Consider the following 25,081-nt stretch of genomic DNA (forward strand, 5'->3'; position numbering starts at 1 on the left):
TGTTAAAAATCCAGAGCCACAACCATATTGAAAAAAATTATGCCTGTCTGAAAAAGTGTATATGCAAGTTATCACAACCAATTGGTGTAACATACACATCTTACCATACGATTCTTCGTGAATTAAATCAGAAACCATATTGTGTAATAGCTTTAGAGAATAGACAAACTAAAACATCTTAATTATTTTGATTGGTTTCTTGAAAACATTTTTGATGGGCAGATAGACCTGATACTGTATTTCATGTCAGATGAGGGATGATTTCATTTATTGGGCATGTTAAATCACACTGCAGAGGTACTGGATGACTGAAAATCCTCACTAGATGGTTGGGCATCTACTTCATGATGAAATAATTGGTGTATGGTGTGCTGTTTCTGATAATTGTACAATGGGGCCAATAATTTTTTGATGGACTGTCAATACAAAAAATATTGTGTAATTTTCAAGGAATTCTATCCTCAGTTAGCAGATTGTGAAAAAGAATATGGCGTCTTTTAAATAAGATGAGCAACATGTAACACATCAAATAATTCACTTGTGTGAAATTAGTGTTCATTAAGCTTTTACAGAAGAATATGTTGTCAGCAGAAGTTGGTGTCCTCAGTGTTCTCCAGATTCATCTAGTTGAATTTTTTTTTTGGCTATTTGAAGATTATGTAATTTACGAATTAAATTCTCTCACTAATTGTTGAACTGAAGGTGAAAATTCACCTTAGTTTTATGTCAGGTGGCTCTCAATATTATCATTTGAGCACAAAAGTGAACTGAGATGTAAGGTACTAACTACAAACATATTTTGTAAAAATATGGTAGATATAAAAACTTTTGCTACAATAAATACAGAATTTAATTTAATCTATGTTTGTATTTTACATTTCATTCATAAGATGATATGAGTTACAACTTTGTTTTGTCTAACAATTCAGTTTTAAGGTGCTAACTCCGTAAAATAGTTATACAACAACTGCAACAATTTATATTAACCAGTTATATAACTGGTTTTTATCTGCTGTATAAATTGTATTTTTTTCATATTTATAATGGATATAAGCTGTTTTGTTACAGTGACAAATAGCAAAAATGATTTTATACCTGAAACTAAACAAGTGAGTGACAAATGAAATTGGGCAGAGACTCATTGATCTCTGCAAAAAATACAACTTAATCTTGAAATCTACATATTTCAGGAGAAAACCTCAAAATCTGGAAATACCCTAACTGCACTAAAGAAGAATGTCAAAGAGACCATGTCTTCATGAACAAATTCAATAAAACACAGTCAAGAAACTACTACAAAATCTTAAAAAAATCAGCTCCAAAAAGACGAATGCCCAAACCCTACTAATAAAGAATGGAAATGGTAAACTGGTGGAAAACAATAAAGACAACGTGGAATTACTAGCTAAATATTTCAACAAACTTCCAAATTGTGAAGAACGGACAGAACTTCTAAACTTCGACACCAGCATCCCAATAACAACACCACCGGAAAACATCAACTCTCCCACAATAAAAGAAGTCTACTGAGCACTGGTTAAGATGAAAATTACACAGCAGCGGAAGATCAGACCTTTGTAGAGATCTGGAAACATGCAGGAAGGCTAGGAAAAATCAGCCTTCATAAACAGCTTTTCAACATCTGGATAAAAGAAGAATTAACAGAACACTGGACGACACCTCTCATCCACCTACTACACAAAAAAAGCAAACAAAACAGACCCTTACAATGAGAAGTAGGATAGTCCCAAGATAAAGGAATTTAAGGCACCATTCTCTGCCCTGGCTCAGGGTTTTTAGGCATTGACTTCTAAGCCAATTGAAGTAAAGGAGGTGATTGTGAAGGAAACAGTTACACTTCCTACTGTAGTTTCGAGGCCTGTGGAGCCTCAACAGAAGTGCTATGTGAAGTTTTGAAGGATAACCAGCCAGAGGTTATCTTACTAAATAATCCTGGGGGTTCGGCAAAAATGGCCAAGGAAATAAGAGATGATTTTCAGGTTGTGCTCTAAAAGAAGGGTTCAGCCTGAAGATAAGAAATATACAGGAAACCAAGAGGGAATTGGTTGTCAATGCTGATAACAAAGAGACTGTGAGGGTTATCTCCGAGTTTAAGGTAAGGGTTGATACTAAACATAAATGGTGACCAAGAATTATTGTCTATGACATGGATCATTATCTCTATGACAATGAGTTCACGACTCTGGTCAGGTAGCAAAATACTGATTTGGACAAGGTGACATTTTGGGGTGAATGATGGTTCCTGTTTAAGACAGGTAAACGTGAGGCAGAGTGTTATCATGCAATGTTGGAGGTGGGATCTGGCTTTCTGTAGATGTCTGTTTCTGAAAGCAGATTGTTTATGGACTTCTCATCTTGTAGGGTGAAGGAATATTAGATGATCAGCATTGTTTGAAATTTTGTTGTTATGGGCACAGGGTGAAGTTCTGCCAGTTTCTGTCACAGTGGAGAGAAAGGGCACAAGTGTGAGGATTGCCCCAAGAATGAGGGATCGATTTGTGTCAACTGGAAGAGGCTGTGCAAAGAGCAGAAGCATTTTGTGGATAATAAGGATTATGGGTCTTACTTGAGGGCTGTTGAGATTCACTTCAATTCAATGAATGGTTAATTTTGGGCAGTTGAATGCACAGGGTGCTTGCATTGCGCTAGTTGAATTAGATGAGATTGTGGTTTAAAGGAATCTAAATGTGGTTTTTTTGCAGCATCCTTATGCTGTGGTGAGTGATCTGCGAGGTTTCAGTGGCTGGAAGAAGTTTCTGTGTGGTCCTGCTAGTATGTCCACTATTCTGAGCAGAAGACATCTGGATTGTGTCTTTGTTTAGCAGCTCTGTGATTTTTACCATGCTGTTGTGAAGCTGGTAATCGGGACCTGCAACTGTATGTTGCAAGTTCGTATTTTCAATTTAGGGACACTGTTGAGCATTATTAAGAGAAATGAAATAGGATTGTCTGGCTTGTTGGTGGCTGTCCTACTCTAATCAGTGCAGAGATTAATTTAAAGTCTTTATAGTGGCACAATACTTTGATGGATAAGAGAGGGGAGTTGGTGGAGAGGTTCATTGTAGAACACAATATCAAGGTTTATAATGTTTTGAGAGTTGTCAACCTTCGCAGGAATGGTGGATGGTAGAAAGTTGTTTGCTGGCATAAATATAAGGTGTGATGGTTGAAAGGAATATTCCTGGGACTGTTTGTTGATGGACAGTAGATGATAACTGTTCCAGTGATCACCATTTGATTGTATTTCAGATAGCGAATGTCTTAGGTGAGGTGTACCAGTGTAATATTCCTCTTCAGCAGGGGCATTTCTTGCACAGGAGGGCAGACTGGCAAAAATTTGTTGATACATTATCGGCCAGACTCAATGTCTTGGGCTGGAGTTAGGAGGTATGGTTTTGGATGAGTTGGCAGACAGGCTTTCTCTTGTTTATGTGGATGCTGCAGAATAATCTCACTTAGTTTTGGTCAGGAGAGAATTGCTCTGTGGTGGACAAGATTTTATTTTTCTCATCTGAAGCGGTCTGATGAGTCGTCCTAGACTAGCTTCTCAACATGAGGGTGACGGCCCCGAGCGATGAGCGGAACTCGCTTCCCAGTATAGGGATTTCAGGACCCTATATTTTCATAGGATTCAAACAAAAGAAAGACACGTTTCTGTCTGCTCTCTTGATCTGATGAAAGAAAGACATTCTTCTGTCTGCTCTCTTGGTCCAGTAAGGTGTGTCAGTATAATCTGTGTGTTAGGCATTAGATCACTTCTTTTCATTTGGGTATGGTTGACACTGAGGTGCAGTAGGTTGTTTGCAGTTTTGTAAGGCTCTTGCACTACTCTTTTACAGTTCTTGGAAATGATGGACTCATTGTCTAACTCCTGGTTTGCTCATTGGGTGAAGTATAGGTGCTACAATGAAGGTTCTAAATAGAATGCTTTTTGCTATTTTCTACTTTGTTGGAAAAGAGGTCTGATTAAACTTCTGTTTAAAGGTGGTGACAAGGATCCTACTGTGAGTTACAAAGTTACCTTTGAAACCAACATGTAGTGCTTCACAATGGTGACACTGAGATGAGTAAGATGCTGTCCAAGGGATATCCCCAAGGCAGTGTGCTGGGCCCTCTGCCTCTGCTTTGGGTTGTGGAGTTTGACTCTCTCATGTGGTTGAGGTTGCCAATGAATGTTGTGTCATCACTTATGCCAATGACGGGCTTCTGCAAGTCAAAGGAGACTCGCAGAATGAGGTCGAATTCTGAGCAACTTACATTTGTAGAGAACTAGAGGTGTGGAGTAATCAATACAAAATGGTATTTAGCCCTGAGAGACCACTATGATGCTGTTGAAGGGTCGTTTGGTCATTACACAGCATGTCTGTATTTTGATAACTGGTCATCCTATTCGTTATGTATTGTTGCAACAGTATCTGGGTGTACTCCTTGATGAGAATTTCAGATTCAAGAAGCACTTTCAGAGTGTCACTAAGAAGGCATGTGATGCCTTGATGCATGAATGCTGAAGAAGGCATGTGATGCCTTCTTCAGCATTCATGGCCCACCCTGACTGGGTTTTAAATTTTAAAACAATGAAAAGTTTGTATAAAGGTGTATATGAAACAATTATACTTTATGCAGCACATGTTTGGGCAAACAGAATGAGATATAAAATCTATCATGATATTCTGCTGAGGGCACAGTACCTTCTCTTACTTACTTAGGTTGGGGGGGGGGGGAGGACTAAAGGGCTATTTCATGTGAGGCAGTTCTAGTTATCTTGGGTGTTAAACTAACTGACATCCTTGCATCAGAATGTCTTACATTATGATATGAAGAAGTCAGATGAACTGTCTGTGCAGTGACAAAGTCGTACAAAATAAAATGATGAGAATTCAGTCTTCTTGTGCAGAACTGCACAAGAATTATTTGGATTATTCTTCAATTTCAATTTATTTAAAGAAAGCCAATTGGAACTGCAGCATAATGTACATATACAGTATACCTTGTTTTTTTTTTTACATTTAAATTTCAATGTTCCATAACTACATTAATAAATTTTATAATATTCTCATATTATATATATAACTAACTCCCCGTCACAGCTTTGCTCACGCAATATGGTTACTTGCGTTTCCGGGAGTGGTCAATCTTTTTATTTTATGTTTTTTAGTAAGTAACTGGATGCAGGTGACTGACTGACAGTCAGTCACATAGACAGTAACAGTGACAGTGGCTACGTTGGTTGAGCCACAGCACCATATACCTTTGCACTCCTTAAAATAACCAAAAGTAAAATACCCAGAATATTTAAATATTTGTCTGAAGAGCATAGCCTATTGAACATCTCATTTACTATAGTTGGAATTGGGAAAATTTACAAACACTGTTCAAAATTTGTTTACCTTTCTTCATCCCCTTTCAAGGTCGAATTTAAAAAATCTAGAAATTGGTTTATTGAAATGAAGATTACACTCACCAAGAACCAGGATGATTTCTTAATTTGTTGCCGAGAAATTAAAAAAAATACAGGGTTTCAAAAAATTCAAAAATCCATTTTAACCCTTGAAACTTGAATTTTCAAAAAAATATAGAAATTGGTTTTTAGATATTCATAATCATTTTTTTGAAATCCAGCTAACTCACAGTTCAAAATCATTAAAATTTGTTCTTCAACCAACAAATCTCCACTACTACATATGTATATACATAATTTTTAGAAATTTTTCTCATATCTAAAAACCTTTTCAGTTAAGCCAAGAAACGTAAGTAAAAATTTGGTTGCGACTGATCAAATAATTTTTTTGTTTATCCTGAACAAACAAAAACCCTCTTCCTCTTTATATAATAGTATAGATAAAGATTATTTTACTTAACGTAAATTATACTCTATTATTTTTTTAATATTATTCATTCAATTCAATCCCAGTTCGCAGTTCATTAATTCAATTCATCAGTTTGTGCTTCAACCAGCAAATCATTACTATTATATTTTTTTTTTAGATGAAATATATCTAAAAACCTTCTCAGTTTTGCCAAGTAACATGGATAAAAATTTGGTTTCAATTGAACGAGTAGTTGTTTGTTTATCCCTAATAAACAAAAACCCTATTCCTCTTTTTATAATAGTATAGATAACAGAGTTATTCATCATTAAAGAAAAACACACATATATAAAATAACAAACTTTCATAAATGAACAACATGGTGGAAAAAACTGTTGGCTGTTTGAGATGAATAAAGTTGCGTCAGACAAGTGATAAGAATAAAGTTGCTCTCCAGCAACATACCTATAATGCCTGCACTGCACTTCATGCTTATGTGAACTAATTAACCTCTTTCCTAAAAACCTATGGAGGAGGTTTCTATTCATATAAGCCACATAAAAACTAACCAATACAAACTTTGAATTTTTTTTTAACAGATAGAACAGTGTTCTGAAATATACTTAGTAAATTTATTGATAATATATAACTGAAGCGATGGAATGTAGAAACTGCTCTAAGATAAAAGCAGGGTATTTTTTACGTACAACATGCTTAAATAATTTTTATAGGAATTGCAATTCCAGTAGGTTTTATTGAAATAGATTAAGGAATAACACAAAAAAGAAGATACAATATGAAACTCATTTTTTTAATATTTTTATTATTTTCTAAACAAGTTTTTTCTTGCATGATGACTGCTATAGTAATTTTTGTAGAGGGAAGAATTAATAATGCTTCATATTAATACAATTCATCATTCATGTATATAGAGTGATTCATTAGGAAAGGAACATAATTTGAGAACTGATTCTACAGCATGAAATAAGGAAAAAGGTTCATACAAACATATGTTCAAAAACACTTTGTTATCGAGGTACAGCCAATGAAAAACTTTGTCTAGATTTCAGTTCCTTGGTGAAATGTGATTACAGTGAAATTGTTAAGCCTTTATATGAGGGGTAAATTTAATCGATGATTTCTAATGTTCTTTGACCTGAAAAATCAAATAAAACAGGTCCCAGAACTTTATCCCCATAGTATTCATGATATCCAATGTAAAACAGAAAACTTTAAATGAAAAACATTTTTTTTAGGTTTCAAGTACAATAACATTGTTAAATGACTAAAAATGCATTAAATGTTATTATCAAAATTTGTAGAGAATTTAATTCTGAGAAAATTAAAGTAATAAAGTCAATGAAAAATTAAAAAGAAAACCATCATCTTTTAATTAATTAAAAATATAACAGAACAAAACTAAACAAAAAAAAGGTTATGAATTTGTAAAAAAATAATAACAGCTGTTTCTAGTATAAAAAATTAGGTTAGCTAAACCTAATAGTATGCATTGAATTTAATCTGAATACTTCTCATTGTTGTCATAAAATTGTGGTTACGTTTTATAATAAACATTAGATAGTTTAATTGTTTTGATATAATTTTGATTGTGTTTGAGTAGTTTTCAGAATCAAGTTACATAGTATATTTCTATTTGTTATACTTTAAACTGTGCCTACATTTTTTCAATTGAATCTGAATTTAAAAAAGTGAAATTACGTTTTGAATTTTTTGTTTTAAAAACTGCCGCTTTTCTTCACTCATGCAGACATGATCTTTGTGTACAGCTTTGTGGTGGAAGAGTACCAATGTAGGTATCCAGGATGAGTAGTTCCAAATTGTAAAATATTTTGTAGAATTTTTAATAATCATCATGAGAATGGTACACTTACCAGCGCTTCTGTCTCATCTGAACATCAACTGGTACATGATGATGAAATGGAAAATAGTATAAATTTATTGGACTAAAAACAAATGTTTTTAATTTTTACAAACTCATAATATTTTTTGTTAAGTTTTATTTGTAATAATTAAAGTTGATTTTTTTTTTTTCATTAACATTATTACATAAATTTTCTCAGAACTAAATTCTCTATAAGTTTTGATAATAACATTTATTAGTCATTTAACAAAGTTACTGCACATCAAATATAAAAAAAAAATTTCGCCAATGAATTTTCCATTTTCTATTGGATATATAAAAACTACAAGAGATAAAGTTCTGGAACCTGTTTTGATCGATTTTTCCAGGTTTTTCAGGTCGAGTTTTCAAGTGGTAAGAACCATCAAGTTAACCCTTATATAGTGCCTTAAAAATTTCAGTATGACCTCATTTTACCAGGGTAATTGAAATCTGGGTGAAAATTTTCACTAGCTGTAACTTGATAATAAGGTGTTTTCTGACCTCTTTGTATGAACTTTTTTCCTTATTTAAATCTATAGAATCAGTTCAAAATTATTTCCCTTTCTTCCTGAATCAATATGTATACATATACAAAGTATTTATATAAACCATTCCCTAAATTCAGATGGTCCCCAGCATCAAAATAAAGAAAAAACCTTTATATCAACATATGTCTGGAAAGTTTAGTTTACCAGCTAACCAAAGCTATTTTTAACATAAAAATTTACTTCTCAGAAATAGTTAATTGTATAGAGCTGAAATTTCATATACTGCTAGGGTAACTAGAGGTTTACTTGCTTAAAAATAATGAAACTGATCTCTCAAAATATTTTAAAATGGCAGCCACATAAGCTTTTTAATTGTAATATCTTTACAACCACTGGTTTACTTAAATGTGGTATTACTTATAAAAAAAAAGTTGGGCATTTTATAACAAAGAAAATAACACTTTATTTATTAAAATCAGTTTATAATTAACAATATTATGCAAAAAATTCTTTGAGTCATTAAATTAAAAAAACCAGTTTTCATTTTTTCTCGAAAAAATTACACAACTCAACACAATCTCAACTGGAATAACTTTATTAATGTTATAAAGTAATAAATTATAACAGTTTGATAATATTGTAAATATTAATTCCGATAAATAATTTGCATTACACATTTTTCGTTTAACAAACAGACACGGGCTATTAAACAAACTTTTTTTTCAATTAAAATTTGTTTAACAATAATAAATTATTGTTTCAGATTATAGAACATTAATAAAAGAAACTACAGCAGTTGTTCTAAATGATGGCCCTCATTCAAAATACATGTATCCAGGTATTATTTTTATTGATTGCTGGACTCTTTAAAAGATGCCAGGTGTCTGACAAATCCTCAATCTCATTTAGAATTTCTGTGTGCAATTCTTAGATGGTATCTTGTGGGGGTGGGGGTCATATAAATTGTCTTCAAGTGGTCCCATAAGAAAAAGAGGATTGAGATAGGGTGACCTTGAAGGTTGACCGATTTATCTTTTTGGATATGATTCATTTAGATGATCACAAACTTACAACCTGTAATGAGCTGGAGCCCCATCCAGTTTGAACAACATTTCTTTTGCATGTGTTTAGTAGCAAATGTTTGAGTAAAAGTGGAAGTTCAACTGTCAAGAAATTAATTATCTTTCAACACTTATCGTTTCAAGTAAAAAATTCAGACAAATAAATGGTTTCAAAAGTAAAAAAAAATCAGACAAATAAATGGTCAACCAGAATATACCAGTCCATACGTTTACAGAAAACTGATACTCAGAGAATCATTCTCTGAAATGGCAAGAGGGTTTTCAACTGACCACATGTGTGTGTTGTGGGTGTTAAGAATGAACGATCTTGTAAATTTGGCTTCGATTGTAAAGAAAATACCATTCAAAAAATTTGGATTAGTAAATTTTTGGATAAGCCATTGGCATAGCTGAACACGGTGAGTATAATCTCAAGGTAAAATAGCTTGTACTCACTGATAGTAACAGGTATGGAGTTGTTACTCATGCAAAACCTTCCAAATTGTAGCATTACTAACATTGAATTCCAAGGCCGTTTCTAGTACTTTTTTCAAAATAGTTAGATATTTCATCAAACACACCCTCCTCAAATTCATGTGTACATATTGAACTTGGTCGTCTTGATTTACCATGTTTTTCAGGTTTTAATAAGCTTTCTGTATCTCTGAGCTGTCTATGAATGGATGGTACATATACTGTAGATGTACTTGTAGGTCGAACATCCTTCAGCCAATGACAATTACAAATATTTATTTGAGTAAATGTCCAATTAACAATAAATATGAAATATATTCAGCAAAACTAAGTGGTTACTGTATGTGCAGTATATACCTTAAATCAGACTACATGTTGTGTAACAAGCATTACTGTTGCTGCTAATTGCTGATTGTTATTAAATGATTCATACCCATACAGAAGTTTAATTTGTGAGTAGGTATCAACATCAGTTCTCACTTTTCTTTTCTGGAAACAAAAAATTCAATAAGGTCATCGAGAAATTTCAAAAAACCTATTAAGGCTTTTCATCATTGGGTTAAAAGTAATTATGTGAGAAATGATGTTATTAAGAAATTAAATTTTTAAATTATTCTTATCGGGTTTTGGCAAGACAAACAAAAATTTTTATTACAAGAAAGAAAAATTCATTAGAACTGATAGTACTAAAAACATAATTTTACTGTATTTATAAATAAATTATTCTAGTTTCACATTCACTCAATTAAAATATATTAAAATCTATTTTTCATGTAGATTTACTTCAAGAGAAGGTTTTAATGAGTAAAGTATTAATTACTCAAACATGTGATATAAATTAAAATACTATCACTAGGCCCATCATTATTTTCTGGAAAGATTTATCTAAATGGAGCAATACCTTTATTCCCACTTTTGGTGTCACATCATAGTGTAAGATAAAAATGAATGGCTCCAATGTGGAATAGTAATGACTTTGCCTTTCATTTGACACACCTGGGTTCAAATTCCAGTCAGACTTGGTATTTTTCACACGCCTCAAAAATTCATTTCTTATCTGTGGCTAACAACTGGTAATTTTTAGCATGCAGTAGGCTAAAAAAAGGTCATAAATAAATAAGAGTGTAAGTTAACTTACCATTACAGTGAGGTAATGTTTTTGAAAATGATGCTGAAGTATTATCATTTGGCATGGTTGAGGTGGTAACAGGCACTGTATAATTGACCAACTGTATAGGGTTAATGTTACTGCCTGTATCACACATCACTGGGCCACTGATTAAATGTTTACTATCAAAAGAGTCTTTACTTTCACTTGAAGCTCCAGACACACCTGTATAACCATAATGAAAGTACAGAATTTAATTAGAAACTTAAAAAAGATAATTATAAATAAAAGACAATAGTAACTTTTTATTCTTGTAACAATTTGAAGCCTAAGATTGTATAGAACACTTAACTACTTATCATCATAATCAATTGTAACTCTAACTTAGCAATAACTTCAAATGTTAAAAGTCATTCTCGTAAGGAACAATAAATAGTTTACATCCCTGGATATTAGATACCAAAATATTATCATCAGTAATAGTTATACATAATTTTGTAATTATAACAGGAACAACTATGATATTTACACTTAATCATAAATAGTATTTCAGATGATGCTATTTATAATCGTTTTTTTATAGGAAATAATTAAGAAAAATAAATATCAAATATATAAATATATTTGGTATATATATATAATTAGAATTCCACCAAAAAGTATGTTGGATTTGAACTGTCTACTTCTTTTTTTTTTTTAACCTCCGCGACTACTGTTAGGTATTGCTTCAGAGGATGAGATGAATGACAAGTAGCATGTGAAAATGCCATGCCCTGACTGGGATTCGAACCCGGGACCTCTGGATGAAAGGCCGAGACACTACCACTCATGCCACAGAGGCTGGTGAATTGTGCCTATTGGATTAATACATTGTTACTATGTATTCATTTACTTCACATTCGAGTGTGTTAGTATGGGCTTTTGCGTGCATATAGAATATCAAGGTTGTTATCATTGTTGGTAAATTTATGATGTCTATCTACAATTGGTTGGGAGATGTTTATGATGTGCATTTATAACAAGTTAGGAGAAGCTGCTACTGAGGAATTTTAAATATACGCTGTAACTTTGCTAAAAGCTATTTCCTAAATCAGCAGCCTAATTCCACTTTCATAATCAGGATATCCTTCCACGTAGAAGGATCTTTGTTAAGGAAATCAGTACAAATGGAAAATGTTGTGCAGAACGTTTTTGTACAAGGAGTTGTACAAAAACTCAATGTTTGTAAAGGAAGAAAAATAACTTTGGTGCAAAATGTATCTCTTTAGAATTTTTCTTCTTCCTCTTCAAAACTTTATTGGCTTCCAGCATAATTTGAACCATATTTGCCACCATATACACTGCTGTTGGTATATTACCTTCAAATAAAGAGAGAGCTATAGTTTCAGGAACCAAGTACCAGAGATTGTTTGAAAACTTTTTTGCAGCAGCCTTACCGATTTATGGAACAATATCCTGAAAATTATCAACTGACACATGAATAAGAAATAATGATAAGATGCTTCAATTGCTTCTGATGAAATTTTATTATTGTAATTTCAGATTTTTGATGGTACAGGTAAAAACTGTTGTAGTAAAACATTACTAAAAGAATGGTAATGCTAAAAACAAGTTTTATTGTATTTCAATTATATTTTAGTTTTTTTTTTTTCACTGATAGCACTTTTACATGCACTGATATTTCTTTGGAAAATCTTTAATGTATTAAAAATGTATTTACTGATAATTCCTTATGCAATAAAAGTAGCTTTAATAAAATTTTTAAGTTACTTTTACATTTAAATTTTCTCTACTGGGGTAATTGCTGTTCATTCATTTCCTTCTTTCAATTTTTTTATTATTTTTTCTATAAATAAATTGAAAATCAAAAGATACAGACCACATTTAAACTTAGTATTGTCTGTTAAACAGCTTGCCTTTTTTTGTCTTCTTAGAACATACAATCATTCTTGTAAAGTTTGTCAATAATTGCTCTTATTTTTCTAATTAAGAATGTCTTTTAAAAGATAAAAATTTATCGTTGCAACTTAAATATACATACATGCATACACACAAATATGATATTTTAATATTTAAAAAAATATGATCGTTTATTTGTAGAGGAAAGTTGTGTCCAAGCAGTAAAGTATACTCATATTTAAGACTGTTACTTTATTCATTTACAAACTATTTGTTTTCCTGTTGAAATATAAAGTTAATACATGTTGCATCAAGTGTTTAGAAACAGTATAAAGAATATCTGTATGAAGTATAACAGAACAAGTTATAGAATATAACTTGATATAGTATGAGAAACTATAAAACAGAACTTGTGGAAATTTTCATGACGAGCTTAGCTCACGTATTATATGAGATTAGTAAGGGAAATAAAAAATTGAGATGTAGTGAATTCAAGAAAGACAAAAGAAAAGCACTGCCTTATAATATTCTGCAGAAGAAGCATTAAAAAAAATACCCCACTAATAAAAAAAAAAAATAGATAAAATGTGGGCTTTAGAACAAAACACAAACGATATACAAATATCACCTCACAAATACAGTGTTCCTATATAATATATGTAAATTGAACTGTTCTGAATGCACAATGTTCTATATTTATCAAACAGGATGCTACTTCAAATAAAGATATAATAAACACCTGAAAGCTTTTACAAGATTCAACATTTAGCAATCACCTAATAGATGCATGTAAAGAAATCCACCAACATTGTCAACAACCTTATTCTACTCAAAGAAGGACCAGATTTTAAACACATACATGACCAACACTAATATGAAATGATACTAAAAATATGAACAATAATGATCAAACAAATAAACAGAAATAATTCCTAGCCAAGACACTTTTTGACCATAATCTAAATTCTAAATATGCATCAGTTAACGTTAATAAAAAAAAAAAAACCATTAATAGAATTAGCTGATTACAGGGATGAGAATAACAGCACCAGTTGCTGAACCTGACCCCAAGAATAACTACAAATGCTAAAAAAAGTTAAACTCTGAATTGATTCAATTTGGTTTAGTTTATAATTTAAGAAGTTTAAATGACAGAGATATATACCATTCTAATGAAACATACCATCATTTAAATCGTCACACCTTATCTGCTGTTGTTGATTTTTAGTAATATCAAGATCATGATTACTTTTATCATCCATTTTAATTTGTTCAGGATTTTTCTCCTGTTCCTGAAATAAACAGAAAAAAATCTTATTGCACATCAATCTTTTAGTCTCATTAACTTTTTATTTTACCCTTTCCTTATGTAGGCCAAACTAATCATAAACAAGCAGTTGAAATTTCATCTTTAAATATATATATATATAAATGCAACATATATACAGTACCATAGGGAAATATTCTCAGTTTCTTCCACTCATTATTTATTAATGATTTGCGTAAAAATACTTAACTATTCATAGTTAGCTTTTTCAAAGATATCAAGTTGCATCTATATCAGAAGATATTATTTATTTAAAAGGGCTAGAAAATTTGATGTTAATCATTCAACAAATTACTCATTGGATGAATTATACTATTCAACTTTAAATATGGGTAAAACTACTGCACTGTTTCTTAGACAGATGTAGTGGTGCTAACAATGTGGACAGAATTTCTATTAATGACAATATTTCTGTTGCCCACAGACCAAAAATTCTATCTTTCATTAATCAAATGAATTTCATATGCAACGATGGATCTTAATAAAGTCTAAGCTTGTTATAATTTCTTCCCATCTGAAGTACAATATTATCTAATAGAGCTCTCTCAAAAAACGAATGAGTTTTCAAGATACAAAAATAGAAATGTGTCTGATCATTATTTGACACATAAATATGAGTCACCTAAACTGATATTTATTAAATTAAAAAAGTAAACTTATCCATGTGTGTATGAATGTGAAACCTTTGTTAAAAACAATAACCACTTATTTTTAAAATAATAATATCCACCTCTATCAAACCAAACAGCAGAATTGGTTTCATGTAACCCAACACAATAGTTCAGCTGCAAGAAAGATCCTTATATTATTCTTCTGTTGCTACTTAAAAGATCTTCCCACCAATTTATTTAAAATACACTTAAAAGTTTTTCTTTTAAAGAAACAATATTATTCTTGTTGATGAATACTAGATAACAATTAATTAAACATTTTTAAAAAAGACCTGAATTTTCTGTATCTCCGATCAACGTGAAGATAAATGTGCTCAAATTGTTTTCATTAACACTTTTGAATTGTGATTTATTTTTATATGTAACATCTCTATGTACTTACTTTAATATTATTTCATGTATTTAATAAATTATATCTATTTTTAATGATAATTTACTGATAACAAAAATCTTATGAAGATTTTACTATCAATTCTCTTGCACCGTTCAGACAAAAACTAGAGCAATTTCTTCTTTTGTATGTGGTGAAGCATACATACCCATTGCTGATGCGATCTATACAATGCATTATTATGTACCATTCCAAAATTATATTATTGCTAATGGGCAAAACCTCCTCTACTAGTTATTATTTTTTTTCTAAATTAGCAATATTATAATCGACGTGTAGAAATAAAATTTCTGTAATTTTTACAGACTTCAAGTAGGAGGAGGTTATCAATTTGACTTGTGTATATATATTTTTTATTCTGTCTGTTTGCATAACTTTTCAAGTATAAAATTGAAGCCAATTTTGATGATTTTTTTTCATAATTTTTTTGGATCATTTTTAAGATTATTTTTTTAAACAATAAGTGAGCTGCTCGCAGTGGTTCCATTCCATTGCTATTAGACCAATGGAAAAAAAAAATCTTGTTTTGTTTCACAAGAGTGTACTTTTCTCTTACAAGCTACCCTGTTTTGTAAACCTGCACATATTTCAGCTTTGATAACGTTACAAAACTATAAAGAGTAAATTAACACTTAAAAAAAACTTAAAATAAATTTTAAAAACAAATGCACTGTAAAGTAAAAGGTTTTTCCATTGCACCCTGAATATAATCTTTGAAACTGGCACCAAATTTTAAATGAGTAACAAGTGCACGAGATGCAGATTATGCAATTATGAATGCAGGATACAATTACAAAATCTGTATGAATTTGATATCAATTTCAAAAAATAAGTTTCAAAGTTTGTATTGAGGAAGTGCTGGAAAAATTATCAGGTATGATGGTTATTAAATCCAAAAACGGCATTATTACATACACACTTAATGACGTTCAAAAGAAACAAAAGGCTAAAACTAGCTAACAGATTATCCGACAAGCATATATTTTATAGATACTTATTAATATTTTTTTTAAAACTATAAAAAGTAAAGTAGCCACACAGACATTAACACGCTTGAGTATTTAAATAATAATCCCCAAAGGCTATTATTGCATTTTAATTTTTAATTTATTTTAGTACTATGATTTAAGACAAGCAATGTATATACTTTTAAAACAAAGAAAAGGTGGATAAAATGATAGATGAAAAAATATTACCAGGAATTAAACCTAAGACTAGCTGATTTAGAAGCCAGCATGCTAACCACTACACTGATCATTCAACACATTTTACTATCTTTATGAACTCATGCTACTTTATCTAGACAAATGTTTACAGTAACCACAAAACTTTATCCAAATTTCAATCTTTCTTTTAAAAAAATAACCATTTTAAAATGTTTATTTTAAAAAACTTCTTTGGTAACTGACCTAATTCAAAGTTTTCAGTATTTAGACTACATTATTAACTAAAGCTGTAACTATCCACAGCAAGTTCTTAAGTGAATACTTAATGTGAACACAAATAAAAAACCGTACACTGTAAGTAAAAATAATTAAAAAATTTAAAGTATACAAAGTTAAAAATTAAAGAAACAATAAAATTATTATATATTCTGTTTCACAGCAATCATTTAAATATTATGCATAAAAAATAAACATTCACATTCATTATAAAAGTTTCAAAGTAGAAGATGTAAGTACACAATTTGGAGACATATAATGAAAATAAACTCAGGCATAAAAATACTAAATAACAGTGCAGTAAATAGTGACATTATATTTTATATACTGTATTTTACAACATTTTATATTTTAAGATAAGGTACATTGAAAATTCGGTTTTTAATTTCATTAATTTACAATTTTATTGTTAGAAAATATACGAAAACCTCAGGCAAAGAAGAATCTAAGTCCATTTTTTAAAAAAATTGGGTTAGTGCTGCCATCTATTAAATTTTAATGATTTTACAAGTTAATTTACGTTTGAATATTATGCATTCAGGGAAGTTCAATTATATTGTTCTACTAAAATCACTGTTTTCTAGAAAAGAGTCAAATGTGACTTAGACTGTTCTTTGCCTGAAGTCTTCTATATATAGAACACTGATTGTTTTACATAGAAAAATTTTAATTATGATATATACTGTATATAAATAATAGGGAATAATTTGCCAAATTTAAAAAGGATTAAAAGGGATGACCACAAAATTATTAATAAGAGGAATGGTAAAATATTACAAAATAGTAAGTAAATACTCATAGCTTTTTTCCTAAGGTTAAGGGCATCGACTGCTGTGATAATTTACTATTTTTCCCAAACAAAAAAGGAAAAAATAAAAATAAATTCTTTCTCTCCCTGGTAAAATAACTAGTGACTAGTCAGACAGATCATCCAGAAATAGACAAGTCATAGGGCATTAATACTGCAGAAGACAAGATGAAAAGGGTGTATAAGCCCTCTTGTCACTTAAAAACTTATATTCCATTTAATTTCAAATCTATCAAAATGATTTTAAAGTCCTATGATTATTAAAAACTCATCCTTACATGAAATTAGTCAGAAAAACTTATAAAACTAACTACGTTCACATGATTTATTGCCTAGGTTTACCCTTAGGCCATACTTTTTTACTTCTTTTCTCCATCCTCCTGATGACTTCCACCTCTGATTAGAGTTTTCTAGGCTGTCTGAGGCCTCTGAAATGGAATCTTTCAACTCTCTGCAATAGATAACAGAAGAAAAAGATGTTTTGTTGCCAGCAACAAAGCATCTTAACTGCTTTGCATGCTGGGTTAACTGCTTTAGATGATACTAACCCAGATGATGCAGAGAGTAATTGTATCAGTGTCTAGGTTTAATGCACTCCCCACTAAAATGTTTGGGGTGGCTAAACAGCTTGCCATCTCTTTTAGAAACCTCTGGGCTTCCATAGGTACACAGCTGTCGGTCGTATGAATTTGGCACATGCGCAATTCTTCTGTAGCAGCATTAGCCACACCTCGTATATATAAAGGTAATTCCTATTTTCAACTAACTATATCCATCTGAGAACTGGTAATGTAATAACTTTGTTTGTTCCCTTCTCTAGTTTTCACATATCCAACCAATTACAACTTTTATTTTATTAAACCAAGCACATATATAATTTTATTGAATAAGCTGATGGTTATACATTATAAATTAATAATTAAATGTATTTTCCATAAAAATATTTTTTATGTATATGCATGTTATTAAATCTAATACATAAGCAGTATAAAATGTTAAAATAACATTACTTATATCTGATACGTTTCTTTTTTTACATATGTAATATGAAATAAAAATTAAGGTAAACTTTTTGTACAAACTGATAACAGAATATTTACATTTTATGTTTTAATGTGGTTTATTTTCTGAAGGCTATGTCAGTGGAAACCCACACAACACGATGGAGAGAACCTGACTAGGAATACATAGGTAGATATATCTATATCTACCTGATATTACCTGTCTGATATGACTCACTAGACCTGGACTGGACTGGATAAATGGACTCCAGGACATAAGAGAGGACCCAACCCAGTATATCGACCCAACATGACAAGGATCTGACCCAGCCGACAGACTCTAATGGTTGTTGTTGTTATTATTATTATACATTCTAGTATACTGCTTTTAGAGCTATTTTAATGTAGATTACCAATTTTAATTCACAAATATATAGTATCATTAATGCCTGAAAAAACTAAAACAGGTGATCAGGAAAAATTAGTTATAATGTATTACAACGCATTTGTATTAGAAAATTAAATTTAAAAGATGTTAGTTGTAGTTAAATTTTGATGGTATTTTAACATATATTTATTTATAATTTTAAAAAATCTCACCAAAAAAGGTTTAAGAAGAAAATTAATTTATTACATATTAACCTTCAACACATTTAATAAAATTACAGATATGTGGGCATACAAAAATGTTACTGGCATATAGATAAAAAGAACACCCATTTGGTTATCTGTCCTTTAGGTAAAAATGTATTTTACATGATTTCTTAGCGTTATCCAACAAAACCACGAGGAGGTGTCTGTAATTTGTTTTAATTTTTTTTTGTTTTATTAATTTTATTGAGTAATTGGAGACAGGTGCAGCAAAACAGTGGCAGTGGCTCCACCACATGCTGTCATCTTTAAAGTTAATAATCTAAATAACCGAAAGAGATATCATCAGATAAGATTGTTGTGAGATTAGAATATTTCACAAAAATATGTTTTGTCATTAATAATTAATTTTATTTTATCCAGAAGTATAAAGTATATAATATTAATTCAGAATTTTGAGCAGTTATTTTTTATATAGAAAAAATTAGGAAAATGTCAGTGTACAGTAACAGTAACTGATATCTAGTTAAATATTGGGGCAGTCCATATAAACAGTCATTCACACATTGGACTTACAAACTATGTTATTTTCTGACTTTTTAAATGTTTTTAATAAAATAACAATTTAAAATATTTATTTGCAATAATATGCTGCAATAAGTCTAATGAGAATAAATCTGTATATATTATTTTCACTCTTTGTAAAGGAGGGTTTATTCTGTTGTTGAATAACGTAGGTTTGCTCCAGTCACAGGATGTAAGGAATTTAGTAACGTATCTGGATTGTCACCTCACATAGGATAGCATAAAATTAACATAATAACTCGATTTGTCAGTGAGAAGTATGTTGATTGAAAAATGGTCCCTGGGAAGATTGTGAAAGTCAATGTTGAAATTTTTTTTTGAACAAAGTTCAAAGTCGGGTATATCGAGAACTTAAAATTGAAATTCTTTCATGTTTTCAAACAAAATATATAACAATTCTTTGGAGACTAAGGTAAATTAAAAATGAATTTATGTACAACAAAATTCCACTTAATAGAGTAAAGCAGAAAATTAAAAAATTTATTTTAATAATACTAACGACTTAATGACAATCCACATTATTTGATGCATTTGTTCAATAATGAAAGGTATTTACAACTAACAAGTAATTACAACAATATTAAAATTATCCAAGAATCACAGGACAAGATATGGAGGAAAGTGACCAACCACCTTGGCAAGTCAGAAATTTTGAAATACATGAATACCTGGGATCCTATATATTTGGGATTTGATTGACTTTTTCAGTTCTAAATACGTGGTTAGACTAAACAGACATGTAAATTCCCTTGCTTTGAATTTTCTAGACAACAGTGATAACATTAAACGATTGAAAAGGGTTTAAGTGCTGGACCTAAGTGATGGTTGTTGAAGATACTCCATTTTCATGCTTTTTTTTTGGTACTATTTCTTATTATTATTTTTTAACAATTTTTGTTTATTATTGTTTACGTTATTTCTGTTTAATGCTGTTTTCATTAGTTCATTTATCTACCTATGTTTATTCCCTATGTGATAAAAGTCATTGTGTGTAACTGAATGTGTTGGTCACATTGGTTAATAGATTGGAGAAGGTATTCTTACACCTTGTATGTTATCAAATTTATCAACCTTTTACTGTATGTTTATCAACATGGATGTTTATGTTATCCTAATCTTTTACTGTTTGTTATTGTGGAGGTATCATCATTGGATGGGCCAACTCTCATGTAACATTACTTACTGTTATGTATATTTTATAGTAAGAAAACACTGTAGTTTTGGTGATGGTTACAATAAATGAAAATGTATTCTGATAATTAACACTTTATGATTCATGTATCAGTAGAATAAGATTAATATAAGAAAAATTATTAATAAAATCCATACTTCTGTAAAATAGTTCAATCACTATGTCAGATGATTTAAGACTTGCTAGTTGATAAAGCGAAGTGCATATTTGGAGAGTTTATGAACTACTTCTGTGTAGTCATATTCCAATGGTTCTAGTAAAGTAATTGTGACTTCTCCCATGAGATTAGATTGCTGTTTTAAACACTATTGTCTGTGTGTATGGACGCAGACACACATCATGATCGTGTTACATAATATTATATTATTTACACCAGGCTTTATTTACACCAATGAATTGAATTAATTGATGTCATTTTAATTTCAATTTTTAATTATAAAAACCAGTTTTCTTCTGCTTAATTACGGCTAGTTTTGTATAAATAATGAATTTTAACTTTTGCTGTTGTTTTGTAATAAATTGTTTTCTTAGTCAATGTACTTTAAAAGAACAAGCATGATGAAAATGTATACTAAAAAAAGTATAAATTTCTTACATCAACTGTTTTGGTTTAAGTAATGATATTATGATGAACAGGGATGCACGAGTCATAGAATTATGGGTTAAAAGTTTAAAATAGGTGTATAGTTATATGCATTATATAATTTGCAAACATGTTATTACTAAAGAAAACAAATATTATCTGTTCTTTCATTGGAAATTGCAACAGTTGTTACTTAAAAGACGTGAATTTTAATGTAAGATTCCAAAAGTAAAACAGAATGTTATCATAAAGAAATGAACAACGAACATTTTTTGAAGTATACTGAAAATCAAGTTATCCCAGGATTACCGACAAATTGTATTTTAATCATACATAACACACCTTACCATAATAAACAAAAATATAAACATCTATCATCCAATTCATTGAAAAAAAAATATTCAAAAACGGTTCCAAAAACATAACATTATTACAGCCCAGATCTAACAAAAAAAAAAAAACTTTTAGAAACTGTAAAACTACACCGCCCAAAACCACAATATTAATTAGATGAAATACTAAAAAAAAGCAATTAGTGATTACATTGCCACCTTACCACCCAAATTTTAACCCAATAAAATTTATTTGGAATCTAATTAAAAAAAAATATATATTTGAGACTGCAATATGTCTCACATTACATTACATTCAATTTCATCAAGTACTCTAGTGTCTGGATTATTACTGGAAAACAGACACATTAATGGAAGATGCCATTGAAGGCATAATTATAAATATAGGGATGGACGATGATGAGACATCAGGTAGTAAAACTGAGTCAAGCTCAGAAATTGAGGTTTGTTGGCCTATCATTGAAGATAGTTCTATGAAAACTGCACACGAAACTGGTTAAGGACAGTAATAAGATAGTATTGATCGTTTAATTATTTAGTAAATTAATATAAAAATATTATTTTATTTTTTATTCCCCAGCTATGTCCAACTTGTGATTCCTTAAGCCTATATGTCCAAATTATTACAATCAGTTTTGAATGTAATGCTATGAACTATGATACCATTTTAAAATGTTTACTTAATTAAATTATTCTAATTAATTGCTGGTTAAATTTATTTCATTTTCAAATAAGTAATATACTCATAAAGTATTATATTTAATTTCGTAATCAGAAAGAAATTACAGGTTCCAAAATATACAGTAACCTATTAGTATCTTTTCCATGATTTCTGAATAACTGAATAGTAATTCTATGAAAAATTTACAAGCCGACAAAGTGAAGTTCATATTTGTGATCATAAGAAACATTATCATATTTACATCATAATAAACACAATGAAAAACCATGAAATTTACTTAATTTGTTGAACAAAATAAAAACCGTTGATGGGTAAGAGCACAAGTAATTAAGTATAATGCCATTTTATATCCTTGTACTTTATCACAGCCAAGCTTTTCTTTAATATTACCTTGATTTTTATTCTCATAAAATTTCCTGCAGATGGCAAATACAAGTATAAATTTGTTCCCTTTGCTATAATTTATCATTTAAGAAGTACTCTAAAAATCTCATTAGGAGAGTACAGTAATATTATCTTTCTCCTAAAGTTTTATGTAATGCATCTATAAAATAAATTATTTCTTCAATAAAAAACAACTGCTTTGTTTTTCTGCCAATGTTTATTCCACTTAGTTCCAATTTCAAAAAAAAAAAAAAAATTATGGAATGATAAAATATACCTTTTTACTGTAGGACGGCCTTCATTTTCATTTAGAAAAGCCACTATTTACATGTTTATTTTCCTTTTTTCAGATATAGCACTAGTCCTGAAAAACCAGCCATTTTTAAAATTGCTTAATTTCCAGGCTTTACAATTATTTTTTTTACATTTATCTAGTAAAAAAAAAAAAAATACACATACAGAAAGTAAGCCAGTTTTTAATTCTTTAAGATTTTGACTGAAATTTTATTTGGGGGATTGGACTACCAATTTAATTACATAATTTTTGCTTTCAAACATTTTTATACTGTTGATCATCATGTTTACATTTAAATAATCACCTGAAACTTTATGATTAAATTAACTCGTTAATCCTGATAAATAACCTAATCAGTCAATAATTTCGGCATAATTGTACTGTGCTTAGTTTTAAGAGTATTTTTTTATTTCTAACTTTATAAAAATGGAAGTAAATTATAAAATAACGTTTATCTTAAATTAAATGAACATGCTAACAAAAAAAAAAAAAACAAAAAACCAAAGCAAAAATACTTTCTTTGAAATGTTGTTTACGGAAATGACTATCACCCTCACAATGATTAGTGGTAGCAGTAACAGCTGCTTCAATCAAACTGTCTGTTGGAGAAATACTCCTTAGTGTTTCCAAGGCACACTTTTCCTCTCTGGCAGACATAGGCTTACCTAACATCAATGAAAAGAAAAAACTGATTAAAATCACAGGTAACATGTAAGTTAATTAGAGTAGGGTATTTATTTTGACAATCATATTACATAGATAAAAAGATATCATTTTTTTTTAGTTTCCCTTTCCCTGAATTTACAGCACCATTATCGCACAGAACAATCACACATTATATTATTTTTATAAACTACTCTAGTGTAGTTTAACTACACTAGAGTTTCTGTAAACAAACGGATGGTGGATCTTGGCTCGAGATGTTCCTTCTTTCAAAAAAGAAATGATGGCAGGTTGTGGAAGCCACAACAATCACCCCTAAATTTCACCAGGTACTACTCAAGTGTTACAAAATGGCAACTGAATCTATGTATGTTTATTTAATAATCTATGTATATTTAAGCTTAGCTGATGTCTAATATACATGTGCTATAGTGCTATGGAAACCGATTTGTTTGGACATCCAACTGAAGGTTAATATTAGCCTACGTAAATAAATAAACAATTTATAAATCATCATATAATAGTAAATAATTATAGATTTAATGATATAAAATGAACGGAATATTAAATTAAGTATAAAAATTTCTATGAGCTAACTTTCTATTAAAGTTTATTCGATCATTTATTAAATTGGAAAAAACACAATTACATTCCACTATTAACAAATAATGTTACTTTAAATCGAAATCTATATGACCATTTCAACTGTTAAACAATCAATATCATAAATACATAATATGGAAAATGTATGCATAGATTACATAAAAAAATATGATATGGACACCACACGACTGCCTTGCACGCCTATTAAATAACATATATACATTTTTAAAAGTACATAAAATTTTATTGAAAAAAGGTAATTAAGTTGAATTTGAACTGATGTGCCTTCCCCTTTTAATATCAAAATATATCATTAATAAAAATTTTATTTGACTATAACTCCGGAACCAATGAAAATAAGTACCATGTATGGTATATTTTTGAAAAGCCCTCAATTAGGGCTTATTGGTGCAGTTAAGATAAAGCCCAAAATCCAATTTTTTTTGGATTTTGGTCCTTTTTGGTGAAGTTGCTTGCAATCAAAAGGGGAGGTGCACAACTAGATGTTACAACAGTCCTAAATCCAAAATTTCAACATCCTACAGCTGATCGTTTTTGAGTTATGCGAGATACATATATACAAATAATAATGTATACATACAAATGTATGTATACACAAACGTCACCCCAAAACTAGTCAAAATGGATATTTCTGTTGAAATCTGAAATTTTTCACGATCACAATACTTCCTTTACTTCATACAAGAAAGAAAAAAAAAAGAAAATCAAAGAAATAATAAACAATGTTA

General features: G+C 30.0%; 1 protein-coding gene across 6 annotated transcripts in view; it reads right to left on the reverse strand.

The window, feature by feature from the left end:
* Positions 1–25,081, reverse strand: part of LOC142319132 (uncharacterized) — a 103,521-nt gene that overhangs the window by 62,203 nt on the left and 16,237 nt on the right. For all 6 annotated transcript variants that reach the window (XM_075356075.1, XM_075356072.1, XM_075356078.1 and 3 more), the window contains 3 exons: positions 23,583–23,731; positions 13,945–14,050; positions 10,893–11,087 (listed from right to left, as the gene is read on the reverse strand). In XM_075356075.1, the coding sequence (XP_075212190.1) occupies positions 10,893–11,087; positions 13,945–14,050; positions 23,583–23,731 (450 nt within the window). The remainder of the gene's footprint in view (positions 1–10,892; positions 11,088–13,944; positions 14,051–23,582; positions 23,732–25,081) is intronic.

Source organism: Lycorma delicatula, chromosome 2 (assembly GCF_047948215.1).
Source record: "Lycorma delicatula isolate Av1 chromosome 2, ASM4794821v1, whole genome shotgun sequence".
NCBI lineage: Eukaryota > Metazoa > Arthropoda > Insecta > Hemiptera > Fulgoridae > Lycorma > Lycorma delicatula.